The 13,920-nt window shown below is 48.1% G+C and overlaps 1 protein-coding gene across 6 annotated transcripts in view; it reads left to right on the top strand.

Moving 5' to 3' along the window:
• The window catches only part of ABHD12 (abhydrolase domain containing 12, lysophospholipase), a 70,245-nt gene that overhangs the window by 41,761 nt on the left and 14,564 nt on the right, over positions 1 to 13,920 (top strand). For all 6 annotated transcript variants that reach the window (XR_012326202.1, XM_033840633.2, XM_033840634.2 and 3 more), the window contains 2 exons: positions 5,955 to 6,079; positions 12,532 to 12,637. Coding sequence is in view for 5 of the 6 variants with exons in the window: in XM_033840633.2 (XP_033696524.1) it covers positions 5,955 to 6,079; positions 12,532 to 12,637 (231 nt within the window). In the remaining variant the exon portion in view is untranslated. The remainder of the gene's footprint in view (positions 1 to 5,954; positions 6,080 to 12,531; positions 12,638 to 13,920) is intronic.

Raw genomic sequence — 13,920 nt, 5'->3', positions numbered from 1 at the left:
GGTCAAGGAGGCTGAGTGAAGCCTATCTCCTAGAAACAGGGGTTGCAGAAGGGCTTTTGTGCCCAGGAGGGTCCCACAGAGTCCTGCTTGGTTTCAGCTATTGTTGAAAAATCCATTCATAAAACTTTTATATCACGTCAGCCTGATACACTGGTTCTTTTATATTTATTTATTTATTGACTGATTGATTGATTGCCACGTTGGGTCTTCGTTTTTGCTCGTGGGCTTTCTCTGGTTGCAGCGAGTGGGGACTACTCTTCGTTGTGGTGCACGAGCTTCTCATTGCGATGGCTTCTCTTGCTGTGGAGCACGGGCTCTAGGCGCGCGGGCTTCAGTAGTTGTTGCTTGCGGGCTCTAGAGCACAGGCTTAGTAGTTGTGGCCCACAGGCTTAGTTGGTCCGCGGCATGTGGGATCTTCCTGGACCAGGGATTGAACCCATGTCCCCTGCACTGGCAGGCAGATTCTTAACCACTTCGCCACCAGGGAAGTCCGATACACTGGTTCTTAACAGTTATACTGGGATTGTTTCATGAATGCTGTAAGCTAGCCATCATCAAGTTATTTCCCTGTTTATTATTTTTATAACACGTGTGTTAGGCAAGTTTCAAAAAAAATCACAGAATAAAAACCTTAGTTAAATACGTGGGTTTTGTTTTATTGCTGCACTTGATATACATGAAATAATGGATTTCAAGCAATTTTACTGCATATCTACTTGTACTTTTATTCTTAGGTTGAGTTTGTAATTTTTATAATCTTAATAATCTAGTAGATTATATTAGGTTGTTATTCTACCTGGGTTTATTAGTCAAATAATGTGTGCTCATATTATACTTAACGCTGATAACTCAGAGTGAAACCATGCACTTCAGGTGGGACTTGAACCCACATGCCGGGAGTTGAACCTGGTCAAAACCCACTGTCTTTTTTTTTTTTTTTTTTTTTTTGCGGTACGCGGGCCTCTCACCGCTGCGGCCTCTCCTGTTGCGGAGCACAGGCTCCGGACGCGCAGGCTCAGCGGCCATGGCTCATGGGCCCAGCCGCTCCGCGGCACGTGGGATCTTCCCAGACCGGGGCACGAACCCGTGTCCCCTGCATCGGCAGGCGGACTCTCAGCCACTGCACCACCAGGGAAGCCCCCCCACTGTCTTTTAATTGAGGTCACACAGCTGGTCTCAGGACTCATGAAGCTCAGGTTCTTTATGTCTTGTCGACTGAGAGACACAGTGATAGGTAGAAGTGGATTTATTTAGAGAGAAACACACTGCACAGAGTGTGGACCATCTCAGAAGGTGAGAGTCCCCAAAATATGGTGTGGTTAGTTTTTATGGGCTGGGTAAATTTCATAGGCTAATGAGCAGGATTATTCCAGCTATTTCGGGGGAAGGGGCAGGGATTTCTAGGAATTGGGCCACCGCTCGCTTTTGGCCTTTTTTGGTTGGCCTCAGAACTGTCATGGCACTGGTGGGTACGTCATTTAGCGAATGCATTACAATTAGCATATAATGAGGCTCGAGGTCTACTGGAAGTCGAATCTTCCACCATCTTGGATCTAGTTGGTTCTAACCAGTTTTTGTCTTGTTCTTTGGCTGTGTCACTCTTTTAAAGGTTGTGCCCTGCCCCCTTCCCTCCTGTTTCAAGAGGACAACTGCTTTTATTAAACTGACACCACTAAACTGGTTTTATTTATACATGAGCTTGAAAAATATTTGGGTTCTTATACTTCTGGGAGTTTTAGGAATATTTAACTTGTCACTTATTTCTCTTTAAGCCAATTGGAAGAGAGCTCCTTAAGGGGGTTTTATAAATTAATTTGGTAATACCATCCAGGGCTAGGAAAACATCACAAATACAGTGGACCCTTGAACAACACGGGTTTGAACTATGCAGGCAGGTCCACTTATAAACAGATTTTTTACCACCAAAGACGTACCACATGATCCATGGTTGGTTGAATCCACAGAAGCAGAACTGCAAAACTGGAGGGCCAACTTTAAGTTATACTCAGATTTTCAATTGCATGGAGGGTTGGCACCCCTAACCCCTTCGCTGTTCAAGGGTCAGCTGTAGCTTACATATGTACATACATACACAAACATATGTCCATACATATGTAAACAGTCAGATACAAAGAGAGATCTTACTGCACTCGTCCTGACAGCTGAGCCACCAGTCAGCATAATCACAGTCACACAAAACTCAGCAGCTTATGTAACGTAAGAGTTGGTTCTCGTCTTTGCCCTGCTTTATTTATCTTTTTATCTGAATTTAGTTTTGGGGAAATGGAACAATTTAAGGTACCTGCTCAAGATGAGGACTAATGCTTTTTTACTATATTTGACTTTTAAGATTTTCATTTCCCATGATATGTAATCCTGTGGAGGCAATGGACTGAATTTCAGGTGAGGGACTTTTTGAGAATACCAAGCAGCAGTCTGGGTGTTTCCACAGCCCAGCTGCGTGGGTAAAACACCTGACCTATTTCCAATATGTCATTTTTCCTTTTCATCCTCAGGTAGAGGCTGTGTGGAGTCCCTGAGTCCCTTAACAGCCCCCCATGTAGGCAGGGGCCTAAAGCTCTAGTGGCTGTAGGGAGGTGGGGCTGGGGTGGGAAGGAAAAGGCCTGGCAGGGTGGACAGAAGGAGCCGGTAGAAAGGTCGGGCACGCGTACAGCCCTCTCTGGGATGCCTTCTGAGGAGACGGCTTGGGATTTCCAGACAGAAAGTAGAGTTAGGGGATCAGGGGATGAAAAATTACTGAGGAGATATCAAGGGTGGAGGGACTCTTGCTAAAGGCAGGTCAAGGGTTTAGACATCAAAGGTGGGGGGATGAGGGACTTGATCAGATATCAAGGTGGGGGATGGCTTAGCAGGATTCTTGCTAAAGGCAGGTCAAGGTCAAGGCAAGAGGGCTCAGTTCTTGGTAAAAGCTGAGAAAGTGAATGTCTAATGACTGCATCAAAATTTTACAAGTCAGGTGGTGTCAAATTCTTAGCTGTCAACAAAAATGAAAAAGGGCTTATTTGAGTTTTTTTACTGTGTGATTTTGAGCATGTAACCCTGAAGAAGTGGTGATACTAGTAAACTTCCACTCCCTTTTACTGATGTGAACAAGTTCTCAATACTTATATGTTTAAAAACCAAAAACAGAAATAGAATTAATGCTAACCCCCCCACTTTTTTCTATCAATAAGTAATATATAGAGAGAGACATGATGCATTTGGGAAAGTAGTGGAATCCATCTCATTTAAAGATGTATTTTCAATAAAAGTTTACTTTTCGGGGCTTCCCTGGTGGCGCAGTGGTTGAGGGTCTGCCTGATAATGCAGGGGACGCGGGTTCGTGCCCCGGTCCGGGAGGATCCCGCATGCCGCGGAGCGGTTGGGCCGCTGAGCCTGCGTGTCCGGAGCCTGTGCTCCGCAACGGGAGAGGCCACAGCAGTGAGAGGCCCGCGTACCGCTAAAAAAAAAAAAAAAAAAAAAAGTTTACTTTTCATGCTTAATAATAATTTACCGAAAATATAACATATTTGTCATTTTGATTAATGTGTATGATAATAATTATAATAACTCAATCTGGAAGAAAATGATTTTAATGTAGAAGATCCTTATTGCTACAGGTAGATACATTTTTTTCATTTCTATTTATATATATATTTTTTGTTCAAGAGGAATATGACAGCTAGTAAGTGGTAGATTGGATGCTGGACCAGATCATTTGACTTCAGAGCCGGCACCTTAACCACTACATCATATGCCTTTCCTCAGTGAATGGGTAGACTGTACATGGAATTTAAGATGCCCTTTTAAACTTCTCCTGCATCATCTAGTTAACTCCTGTATTCCTGACTTAATGTTTCCACCAGTGGCCCTTTCCCTGGAAGCCCACACTAGGTCAGGTCACCCTGCACCAGATGCCTCTCTCACAGCCCTTTGTCCGCCCCGCTGAGCTGAGAGCACAGCAGAGACGCAGATAGCATCCTCTGCTGCCCTTATTGTCCACTGCCCCAGGAGTGCCCAGTGCTCAGTAACGACTGGTGGCTGAGCCAGGTGAATGAGTGAAAGGATTACATCGTCAGATATGCATATTTGTCATCAGCTTTATTGAGGTATTATTTACATCAGCTTTGTTGAAGTATTATTTACATGCGATAAAATTTACCAACATATACATTCATGTGTCCACAACCACAGTCCAGATAAAGAACATTTCTATCACTGCAAAAGTTGCCTCGTGCCCCTTGCAATCTCTTTCCTCTACTCCCAGCCTCTGAGGTCACTGTTCTGCATTTCTGTCTCTGTAGTTTTGCTTTTTCTGGAATTTCAGACAAATGGGATTATACAGTATGTAGTCTTTTGTGTCTGTCTTATTTAACTTAGCCTAATGCTTTTTTTAAAAAATTTTATTTATTTTTATAAATTTATTTATTTATTTTTGGCTGCATTTGCTCTTCATTGCTGTACGCGGGCTTTCTCTAGTTGCGGCGCGTGGGCTTCTCATTGCGGTGGCTTCTCTTGTTGCGGAGCACAGGCTAGGTGCGCGGGCTTCAGTAGTTGTGGCACATGGGCTCTAGAGCGCAGGCTCAGTAGTTGTGGTGCATGGGCTTAATTGCTCTGTGGCACGTGAGATCTTCCCCGACCAGTGCTCGAACCCGTGTCTCCTGCATTGGCAGGAGGATTCTAAACCACTGTGCCACCAAGGAAGCCCCTAGCCTAATGCATTTAGATCCTTCTGTTGTATTGTTGCATGTGTCAGCAGTTCAAGGTATATTTTTTTAAACCACCTTACTTTTTTTCGAAATAGTCCAGAAATAAGTAACTAAACCCATTGAGGTTGAGACTTGATATGCTCAGATAAGCAGCAGTTTCCATGTGTGCTTGGGGCTCATGGGGTCCCCAGAACCCTTCAGCATGTCCGTGAGGTCAGAGAGATTTCATGGTAACACTGAGATGCTGTTTGCCATTTTCACTTTCATTCTCTCATGGGGTTTCGGGAGCTTTCCAGATGCTGCGTGACGTGTGGGATTGCAGCAGATTGAATGCAGAAGCAGATACGAGAACCCATCTGTCTTCTGTTAAGCTGTCTGACTTAAAGAAATTTGTAAAAATCTCCTCACTAAAATTTTTCGTTTTGGAAAATATAATCATTTTTTATAACATGTTAATTATATTTATTGTTGTTTATTGTTATTAGATGACTTAATAGATATTTAAAATTTTTCTTTAATTTCTCATAAAACAAAGAGTAATACACACAAATCATATGAACAGAAGCTCTTTTGGGCCCTCAATTTTTCAGTTGTAGAGAGGCCCTTAGTCCAAGAAGTTTGAGACTCTCTGGGCTAGGGACATTTTTTAACAGGGGATCAGGAACAGGATGAGGAAGTCTTGGAGCTGGTTGTGGATTAGAAGAGTCTTGAGACCTGGGGTGATGACCTGGCCCGAGGTGCCCGGAAAAGGGGCCTCTGGAGGGTATGCGGGCAGAAATATGAGAACATGCAGTGATGGCCAGAGCCTTCCGGCCAGCTGCCTCCCGGGACCTGGTGTGGCAGGTTCTGTCGCATACGTGCTTCCTCTGATGGGTAGCCCACGCTTGCTTGCAGGAGGGCAGTCAGAGGCTCAGAGGCAGCCACTCTCCTGAGGTGAAGTTGCAGCTACTGTCTGACATGAAGTTGGGCACTTTCTGAGGATCTGATGGCTGTGCTGGGTTCTGATTCCAGGGCATACAAAGGAAATCAGCAGGACTGTTTCTTTGGCTTTCGGGGAAACAAATTTTACCCTTCTGGTAGAGTTCTAAGCGCAAATTAAAAGGCAAAAGCGGGTGGGAGGCTCCTCTTATCATTGGTGATACTCTTGTTGGAAACAATAGGTGTGGATCTTGGTCAGTGATGCTGTTAGTAAACCACAGCAGACTCACTCCTGCCTTTGACCTGCTCACTGCTTTTCTCTTTCAGGCGAAAGGGCCTGTGCTTCCGACTGAGGAAGATACTCCTCTGTGTCGTGGGGTTGTACGTGGCCATTCCATTTCTCATCAAACTGTGTCCTGGGATACAGGCCAAACTGATTTTCTTGAATTTCGGTAAGTGCTGTGTGTCCATGTTTCCTTTCATTTTAGTAGGAGTTCATTTTCATGGTGATTTATGTATTTATATATTCACTACTGAGATCAGGAAATAGAGCCTTTTTATTGTCCAGAAGGTTCCCTTTGCCCCCTCCCAGTTAAAAGATGTTTGTAACGAGGGCATTGCTCTTCAGGGTTGGCATTTGTGTGCACAGGTGACTACTGCATGGTGGGGGGGTCTTTCTTCAGCTGAGGTGGGTAGAAATGTTGATAACATGGAGAGTCTTCTGAAGCTGTCATGTTGGGGATGCTCTGTCCTTTGTGCAGTCTAGGAGGTTAACTGTCCTTGGAAAAGGTGACCACTGAAAATAGTGCCTTAAAAATAATTAGGCCTTTTTTCTTTAAATTAAAAAAAAAAATCTTTTTTTTTTCCCCCTTAAAAAACCCTGACAACTTGAGGATATGGGGAGGGGGAAGGGTGAACTGTGACAAAGCGAGAGAGAGGCATGGACATATATACACTAACAAACGTAAGTAAGGTAGATAGCTAGTGGGAAGCAGCCGCATAGCACAGGGAGATCAGCTTGGTGCTTTGTGACCGCCTGGAGGGGTGGGATAGGGAGGGTGGGAGACGCAAGAGGGAAGAGATATGGGAACATGTGTATATGTATAACTGATTCACTTTGTTATAAAGCAGAAACTAACACACCATTGTAAAGCAATTATACCCCAATAAAGATGTTAAAATAAAAAACAAAACAAAAAACCTGACATACTTTGGTTTCTGTGGAATTATATGCTGGCTTTCGAGGTGTTATAGTCTCCTTCAGTTAACTTGGACCTGGTGTGTTCCAAAGTTTTTTTTTTTTTCATGCTATATGTTTACTTTTGGGCAAGTGGGAGGAAAAAGGGTAGAAGTATCAGGTTTATGAAGTGGAAGGTATACGGTTGCCAGGAATAATCCTTTTATGGAGCATCCTTTTACACCTTTAAGATGAGGCCAGGCGGGAAGGGACTGCGCCTGCGGGCCTTCGAGGTCGGCGGATAGAACGTGGTGCTTGGCACACATCAGGTGCCTCATGAGAGATGGCCTTGCAGTCAGGTGTGGGGAGCACTCAGGGCAGGTGAGGCAGGCTCTGCACGCTCTTGGCTGTGCTGGTTTGCAAGGAGTGGGTTTGAACTTGTGTGTGTCGGAGCTGGAGGCTTGGGAAGCTGGGCTGGTGCTATGGAGGCAGCAGGGGAGCTGGTGAAGAGGAGGTGGGAGGAGAGGACAGACAGGAGGTGTTGCAAGGCAGGGGGTGGGTGGCCCCTCGTCTGGAGTAACACCAGTGCTGCAGACTCTGCAGAGGCCCGTGTGCATTGGGGCACATGAGTTTGGGGTGTTAAGTCTGCAGTAGACTTGATCACAGAAAAGTGGATGTCGCTGCTGAAAGGGAATGTCTGCTCTAAAGAGGCGCAGGAGGAGGAGGAACAGAAATAGTGAGGTGGATATTTAATACTTCATAAACCTAAAATGCGTTTTGTATTTGGGTGTCATAAAGTAAGTGTAAAACACATGTAGGTACACTAAGAAGCATTTGATTTTTCTAACATAAACGTGGCTAAACTTCCAGGAATTTATCATCCCTGAGTTTTCACCGCTTGTGAGAAGCACAAACTTAGAAGGAACTCACAACCTATTAAAATCAAGAAAGTTTTGTTTTTTTCTGACTGTAATGTCCCTTAAATGTCCACAGTCAGTCTAGCACAGAAGAGAGTTTGAGTTACACGCAAACACGAAGCCACAGGCTGCAGATTTCCCAATAGCAGACCTTAGAGTCAGCCCTGCACAGCTTTCCCACAAGGCAGGCCTCCGGACAACTCCAGGCCCCTTGGGCAGGTGTCTTGGCAGCAGGTGGCCTGCTGCCCTCTGGGCTGCCACACCGCGGGGTCCCAGCAAATATTTGAATAGAGTTGATTTTCTTTAGGTCAATCATTGGGGTAACTTTAGACACAGCCCACAAATTTTGCACTGTTGATTTCCTAATGAAATGGCAGGATGTTCCTGGGTTCTCTGGGTTGGGCTCCATGGCACAGAAGAGGAGGGCCAGGCTGGGCCGTGGGGCCGCCCTGCACCCCCCAGAGAGACACCCGTCCCCAACTCCTTGTTTCCATATGCCTGCTGTGTGGAAGTGGGATGGTTGTGTGTGCCCCTCCCCGTGGAGGAGACGGGGATCTCCAGGCTGTCTTGCGGTGTGACTTGGCAGTTTCATCTCACGCTTCTGGAGGACCTGCATGTTCGGGGGGCACCTTCCTTCTTGTCTCCTCAAGATGTGAATTGTGAGCTGTGGATTTCCATTTGGATATTGCAGGAAGTGTAACAATCTTTTGGGCCCCAAAACACGATTAAGATAGTCTTAAGTTCATAGCAACTCTATCTGAAACTAAATGTATAACTCAGATAAATAAGCATTAGATGAAGGATAGCATCTATGATTTCCTGCTGGTCTTTTTGTGTGTGTCTGTACGTGTAAGCATAAATATATGTGCTTTTCGATACTCACATTCAAAAGTCGGTACCCCCGCCCCCAGCCCAGCGATGTTGTGTTGATAGCAGCGCCTTGTCACAGTCTTTGCCCTGGGATTTAGAACCATCTCCTGGTGGGAAGGAATGTTTCAGTTCAGAGGCTGGTATAAAACTGCTCTTGTCTGCACACTGCCTTGGGCCTTTTTTGGAGATTAGGGTTAATATATGAATTGCTCATTTGTTGTTCAAGCAGAAGGCCAGCCTGTCCACTACAGCTTCCACGGGATGGCAGTCCTTCAGCCTCCTCTTTTTCCTTCCCCTTAGCAGTCCCTGTGATCCCTGATAGCTTTCTTTCCTTATCCCTTTCTTCTTGTGGAAGCCCAGAGCCCTTCGGGGAACTGGCGTTTGAGAAAACCCAGAGGGCCTTCCCGGCCCTTCCCTTGTTGGTGCCCCACCTCTTCCCGTATATCAGGGTGGTCTTTACTCAGTGCCTGGGATGGGGCATAGCCCCGATGTTCAAAGTTCTCAGGCAGTCAGACGTGTTCTCTGCAGCCCAGGAGTTCTGGCCTCTCACCCCACCAGTATCTTCTAGATTGGCTGAGGAAAGGATGGCAGACTCAGTTTTCTGTTCATTCATGTGTTTACTCACTGCTTACCGAGCACCATCTCTTGAGGGTCCTTTCTAAATCGCTCCCGATGATGTTTGTGGTTGCTGATAAATGACAGCGAGGTCAGAGGGTGGATGATACACAGCTGGGGAAGCAGGAGAAACCAGAGGCCTGGTCCTGACAGCTGCATGGGCCTGTGTGCTGGGTCCCTGGGCTCAACTTCTGTGTGAGGCGGAGCTTGTAATTGATAGCGATGAGGAGCTCCCGACTCCTGCCCCTGCCACCTCAGGGGACTGCTGGCGGGCTGGGTGCTCTCTCCTTGCTTCAGCCCTGCGGTGGAAGCAGGGGCCAGGAGGGTGGGCTCCAGCCTGCATCCCAGAGTCACGGGCCAAGGGCTGTGGCCACACGAAGGCCAGCAGGAGTGAGCCGTGTTCTGGTCCAGGCAGATCCTGGACCCTCCTCAGGCCAGCCTGGGGCCCTGCACCCCTTGACTCCGTTCCTTTGTTTTGCAGAAGTTCTGCTTGCTTTTACCAGTAGTGGCCAGGTGGTTCCTCTGGGGCTGTCTCAGCCCCCGGGACTGACCAGGCACCTCTCGCTAGCTGGAGGGGAGGCACACAGGCAGCACCTGCTGCACTTGGTGCATTAACTGCATCCTTTTCCACGGTTTCTAAAACAGAAATGAAAGTGAACTGGAGGATGGACTTGGTGGGAGCCAAGCTGTCCTAGAGCAGAATTGAGTTTCTTGGTTCTAGATTTCTCGGGCTTGGAAGCTTTTAAGATTAACTGCTAATCTTCGGAAGATGCTTTTCACTGGCAGGGGCCTTCTCGGAACTCTGGGGCAGCGTGTAAGCTGCGTGGCTGCCTTTTCTGGGAGAGAGCCCGTGAGGCCTGACAGCAGTGCCCTCAGCCCTCGATGGTGCCCACCTTCCCTTTAGCACGGGCACTCTGGCCTCAGGAGCAGAGTTGATTGAATCAGCACTTGTTGGACATATTCAGAGTTTTACTGACAAAGTCATTTCCCCTCAGTGGTCAGATGATGAACCGCCACCTGACGCTGCAGCCTCGGCTTCCCCAGCACGGAGCCGTCACCAGGGATGGCAGGAGTGGGCACTTCCATCTGGAAGAGACGCGTCCAGGGGAGACCTTTCTAGGCCTGCTGGTCAGGAGCCCTCCCTGAGAATGTTGTCAGAGTGAACTCTGACTCCACAGCATAACAGACACCACAGACGGTGTGGCTTAAAACTACAGAAATGTATTCTCTCCCAGCTCTGGAGCTTCGAAATCCCTGTGTGGGCAGGCCTGGGCTCCCTCTTCCTTGCCTCTTCCCAGCCTCTGGTGGTGGCTGGTGTTCCTTGGCTTGTAGCTGCACAGCTGCCCCTGCCTCCATCACACGGCTGCCTTCTCCTGTGACTTCATGTTGGCTTCCTTCTGTCTGTCTGTATCCAAATTCCCTTTTGATAAGGACACCAGTTGTATTAGATCAGGTCCACCAAATGACCTTACTTAAGCTTGATTATCTCTGTAAAGACCCTGTTTCCAAATGAGGTCACCTTCTGATGTGCTGGGGGTTAGGACTTCAATATATCTTTTGGGGGGACCCAATTCGAGAACATTCAGGGCCCACCAGGATCAGAGCCAGTTTACCTTCCTCACTTCCTATCCGATTAGTCAAGAGTGTGGGCTATGGAGTCGGGCTGCCTGGGTGCAAATCCCAGCATCATCACATGTGACCCATGGTTGAGCAAGTGCTGTGGTCACAGTCGTACCAGCCTGTTTCAGGGACGGTGGTCAGAGTACCGGGAAGGTGCACCAGTAAATAGGATGCCACCTCCTTTGAGTGCCGGTTTTCTTTTGAGAGAAAATAATTAAAGTTTTTAAAATGTAGCCTGCTGCTTGGAAAAGAGATGGATTAAGAAGCTGGAGGTTCAAAAGCAGCCCTGGTGGGAGGATTTGTCTTCCCCGTGGTTTAAAATGCTCAGGGAATTCCTGGGGGGGAAGGAGCATGTGCATATCTCTATGTCCTCGTGAGTTGACTGTTTCATTTCTTCAGTGAACATTTACTGAGCTGTGGGGACATTTGACGAAGTAAGAGCTGGAATGTAGGTATGTGGGCGCAGAGTATTGGGGGCGCAGCAGGTGCAAAGGCCCTGGGGCGTGAAGTGGGCATGCAGGGCTCTGGTGCCGAGAGGCCGTGTGAGTTACACAATGAAACTACTCTCTTCACCAAAGAAAACCAGAGTTGCATGACTTCCTTGTTGAAGACTGGCTGGAAGTCAGGGCTACACTGTACTTTGTCCCCACCCACTCTGGGAATTGCCATTCTATAATGTGAGTAAATCCCATCTCAGGGTTTGGTTTTTTGTTTTTCATTTTTCAACTAAATATAACTTCAAAAATTGTGTTCATCTCAAGCAATAAAAGTGCACTGGTATACAAGGGGAAAATTGCACACTCGCCTCCACCCCCCACACACTTTAAACCCATGTTCACAGCCTGGTGTGTCTCTCTGTCTTTCTTTCCAAGCCACACTGTGTTGGTGTTGGTATTGGCATTGGTGTTGCTTGCTTGTACAGTGGCGACATGGGATTTCGTAGCCGCAGCACAGTGATCTTACCCTCCTTCCCTGCTCTTCTCACCTGCCTGTAATTCACAGAGGTTCCTCCAGGTCTGTCGATATCGGCTGCCTCTGTCTGAAGGCCCAGGGCTTCCCATCGTTGTGTGCAATGCAGGTTATCAGCCGTTGCCCTGTCGACAGGTCACCTGTTAAATTCAGGGCTGAATGAGTAGCTGCTGTCATGTTCCCATGCCTTCCCTCGACTCTGTGTGGCTTGTGGGTTCTGTGTATTCCTCCACCTCTGGCACCCACTCCTCATCTTCGGCCTCACTCTCTGTTAAATGACAGCACTAGGAACCTCAGAATCCCACTTACCTGGCCCGCACCCACATTCAGGTGGTCATCAAGCCCGTGGCCCCAGGTCCAGAACACACATCCATCTGTCGCCTTTCCCACAGTCCCTCCCCCAGCACCCTGGCTCCAGCCTTCAGTCGTAGCCTCCTTGTCTCCAGCCTCTCTCATGGTCAGGCCGACCCTCCCATCTCCCAAGGATCTTTCCTTCCCTCCTTGCATCTTCTCACACCTTGAACAGCCTTCAGTGGGTCTCTCCTTGGACCTCGTCCTTGCTGAAGGATCTGTAGATACACCTACCTCCAGCCCCGCCTGAGGCTGGAGGGCCCTGTGCCCCAGGCAGTATGGCGTTGGGAAAGTACTTGGCACTTTTTGAGAGCTTCACCTCTGCTGTGTACGTGTGTCCGTCCACCCTCACTAATCCTGGTTTCCATCTCTTTGTCCCCCACAGTACGCGTTCCCTATTTCATTGATTTGAAAAAACCACAGGATCAAGGTTTGAATCACACCTGTAATTACTACCTCCAGCCAGAGGAAGACGTGACCCTTGGAGTCTGGTGAGTGAGCAGCCTCAGGGCTGCAGGGCCGGGCACCGCCTCTTGATAGCGGAGCGGTCTCTGAAACTCTTGCTTGTCCATTTTTATCTTTTGCCTGCTGTTTCCAAAGGAAAGATCTCAGCTAAATTCCTTGAATAATGGGGCACGGGATGGCAGCACCAGCTCTGTTCTGAGGTTTTCAAACCAGATTGGTTTTTGCAGAAAGCCTCGTTTCCAGGAGAGAAGAAAGCCAGAAACAGAATATATCACAGAATCGTGAGCGCAGGCTTGAGCCACACCTGTCTTGCAGAGAAGGGCCCACCCAGTTGTTGAAAACAGCTGCATTTCTTTCACACACAGCACTCTCAGCTCTTGATAGTGGTGGCGTTTGCTCTTTTCTTAGCGTTTACTTTTTTAGCCATAAATTTAGGTTGGGCCTAAGTTCTGTGACTTCTTGGCATTTCTTTGGAATATGATTTAATGCTTTTTCTGTGGACTAGTTGGTGTTTACAAACAACAGAACCAGAGCGGACCGGCTTTCCTGTGGCGTCTTCTCTTTCTCTCAGAAGCAGCTCTGAATTGCTGCCTTTGTCTCAGTAGAACTGCTGTGGACGTGAGAAGCTTCTGAGTGAAGTGCTCTGAATCACTTGCCTGTGCTGTGCGGAGGGCAGGGGCTCCTGCGTAAAGACCAGAGAGTGAGAGGGAGGTTCTGGTTCGTAGTGGCTGAGGCTGGGGCTGTCTTTGGTCATTTCTGGCTTGTTTTAACGGAGCATTTACGACCAGTGTGTGCATGCAGGCCGCTGTGCCTTTTCATTTTCAGTCAGAAGCCTGACATGTTTTGCTCAGAGGTGTTTGGGGGAATTGGCGGCTCTCCTGATGGTTAAGAGGGTCTGTGCTTTGAAGTTGTGGGCTCAGCCAGGCTTCTTCCTCGAGCAGAACAGCCGTGTTACAGGACAGGTATTTGTGGACAGTTACCTGTGAAGGTTGTGTTGGTGATGACCACATGAGTCTCTGGGAAGCGACAGCCGCTGTGTGCTGGTGGGCACCACTGCCCGCCCAGGTCTGCACCCTGTGCTGTCTTGATCACAGTGCGGGCCTTTGGGTGGCAGCAGCTCCATTCACCACCTGCCCTCACTGGCACCTCGCCATGTCCTGCTGCAGAGGAGCTGGAGGCGGGTGGTGGTGGGAGGACAGCTCCCCTCTGCCAGGCAGGGGGAGGAGCCCAGGGATGGAGAGCTTGCCTGGGCCTTTGTCAGGAGCTCCGAGTTTGGGTAGGCTGGCTACTGGAGGCATATCAGCTCCCA

Source organism: Tursiops truncatus, chromosome 15, assembly GCF_011762595.2.
Source record: "Tursiops truncatus isolate mTurTru1 chromosome 15, mTurTru1.mat.Y, whole genome shotgun sequence".
Lineage (NCBI taxonomy): Eukaryota > Metazoa > Chordata > Mammalia > Artiodactyla > Delphinidae > Tursiops > Tursiops truncatus.
The sequence above is the reverse complement of the archived record's forward strand: the minus strand, read 5'-3'. Positions and strand labels throughout refer to the sequence as shown.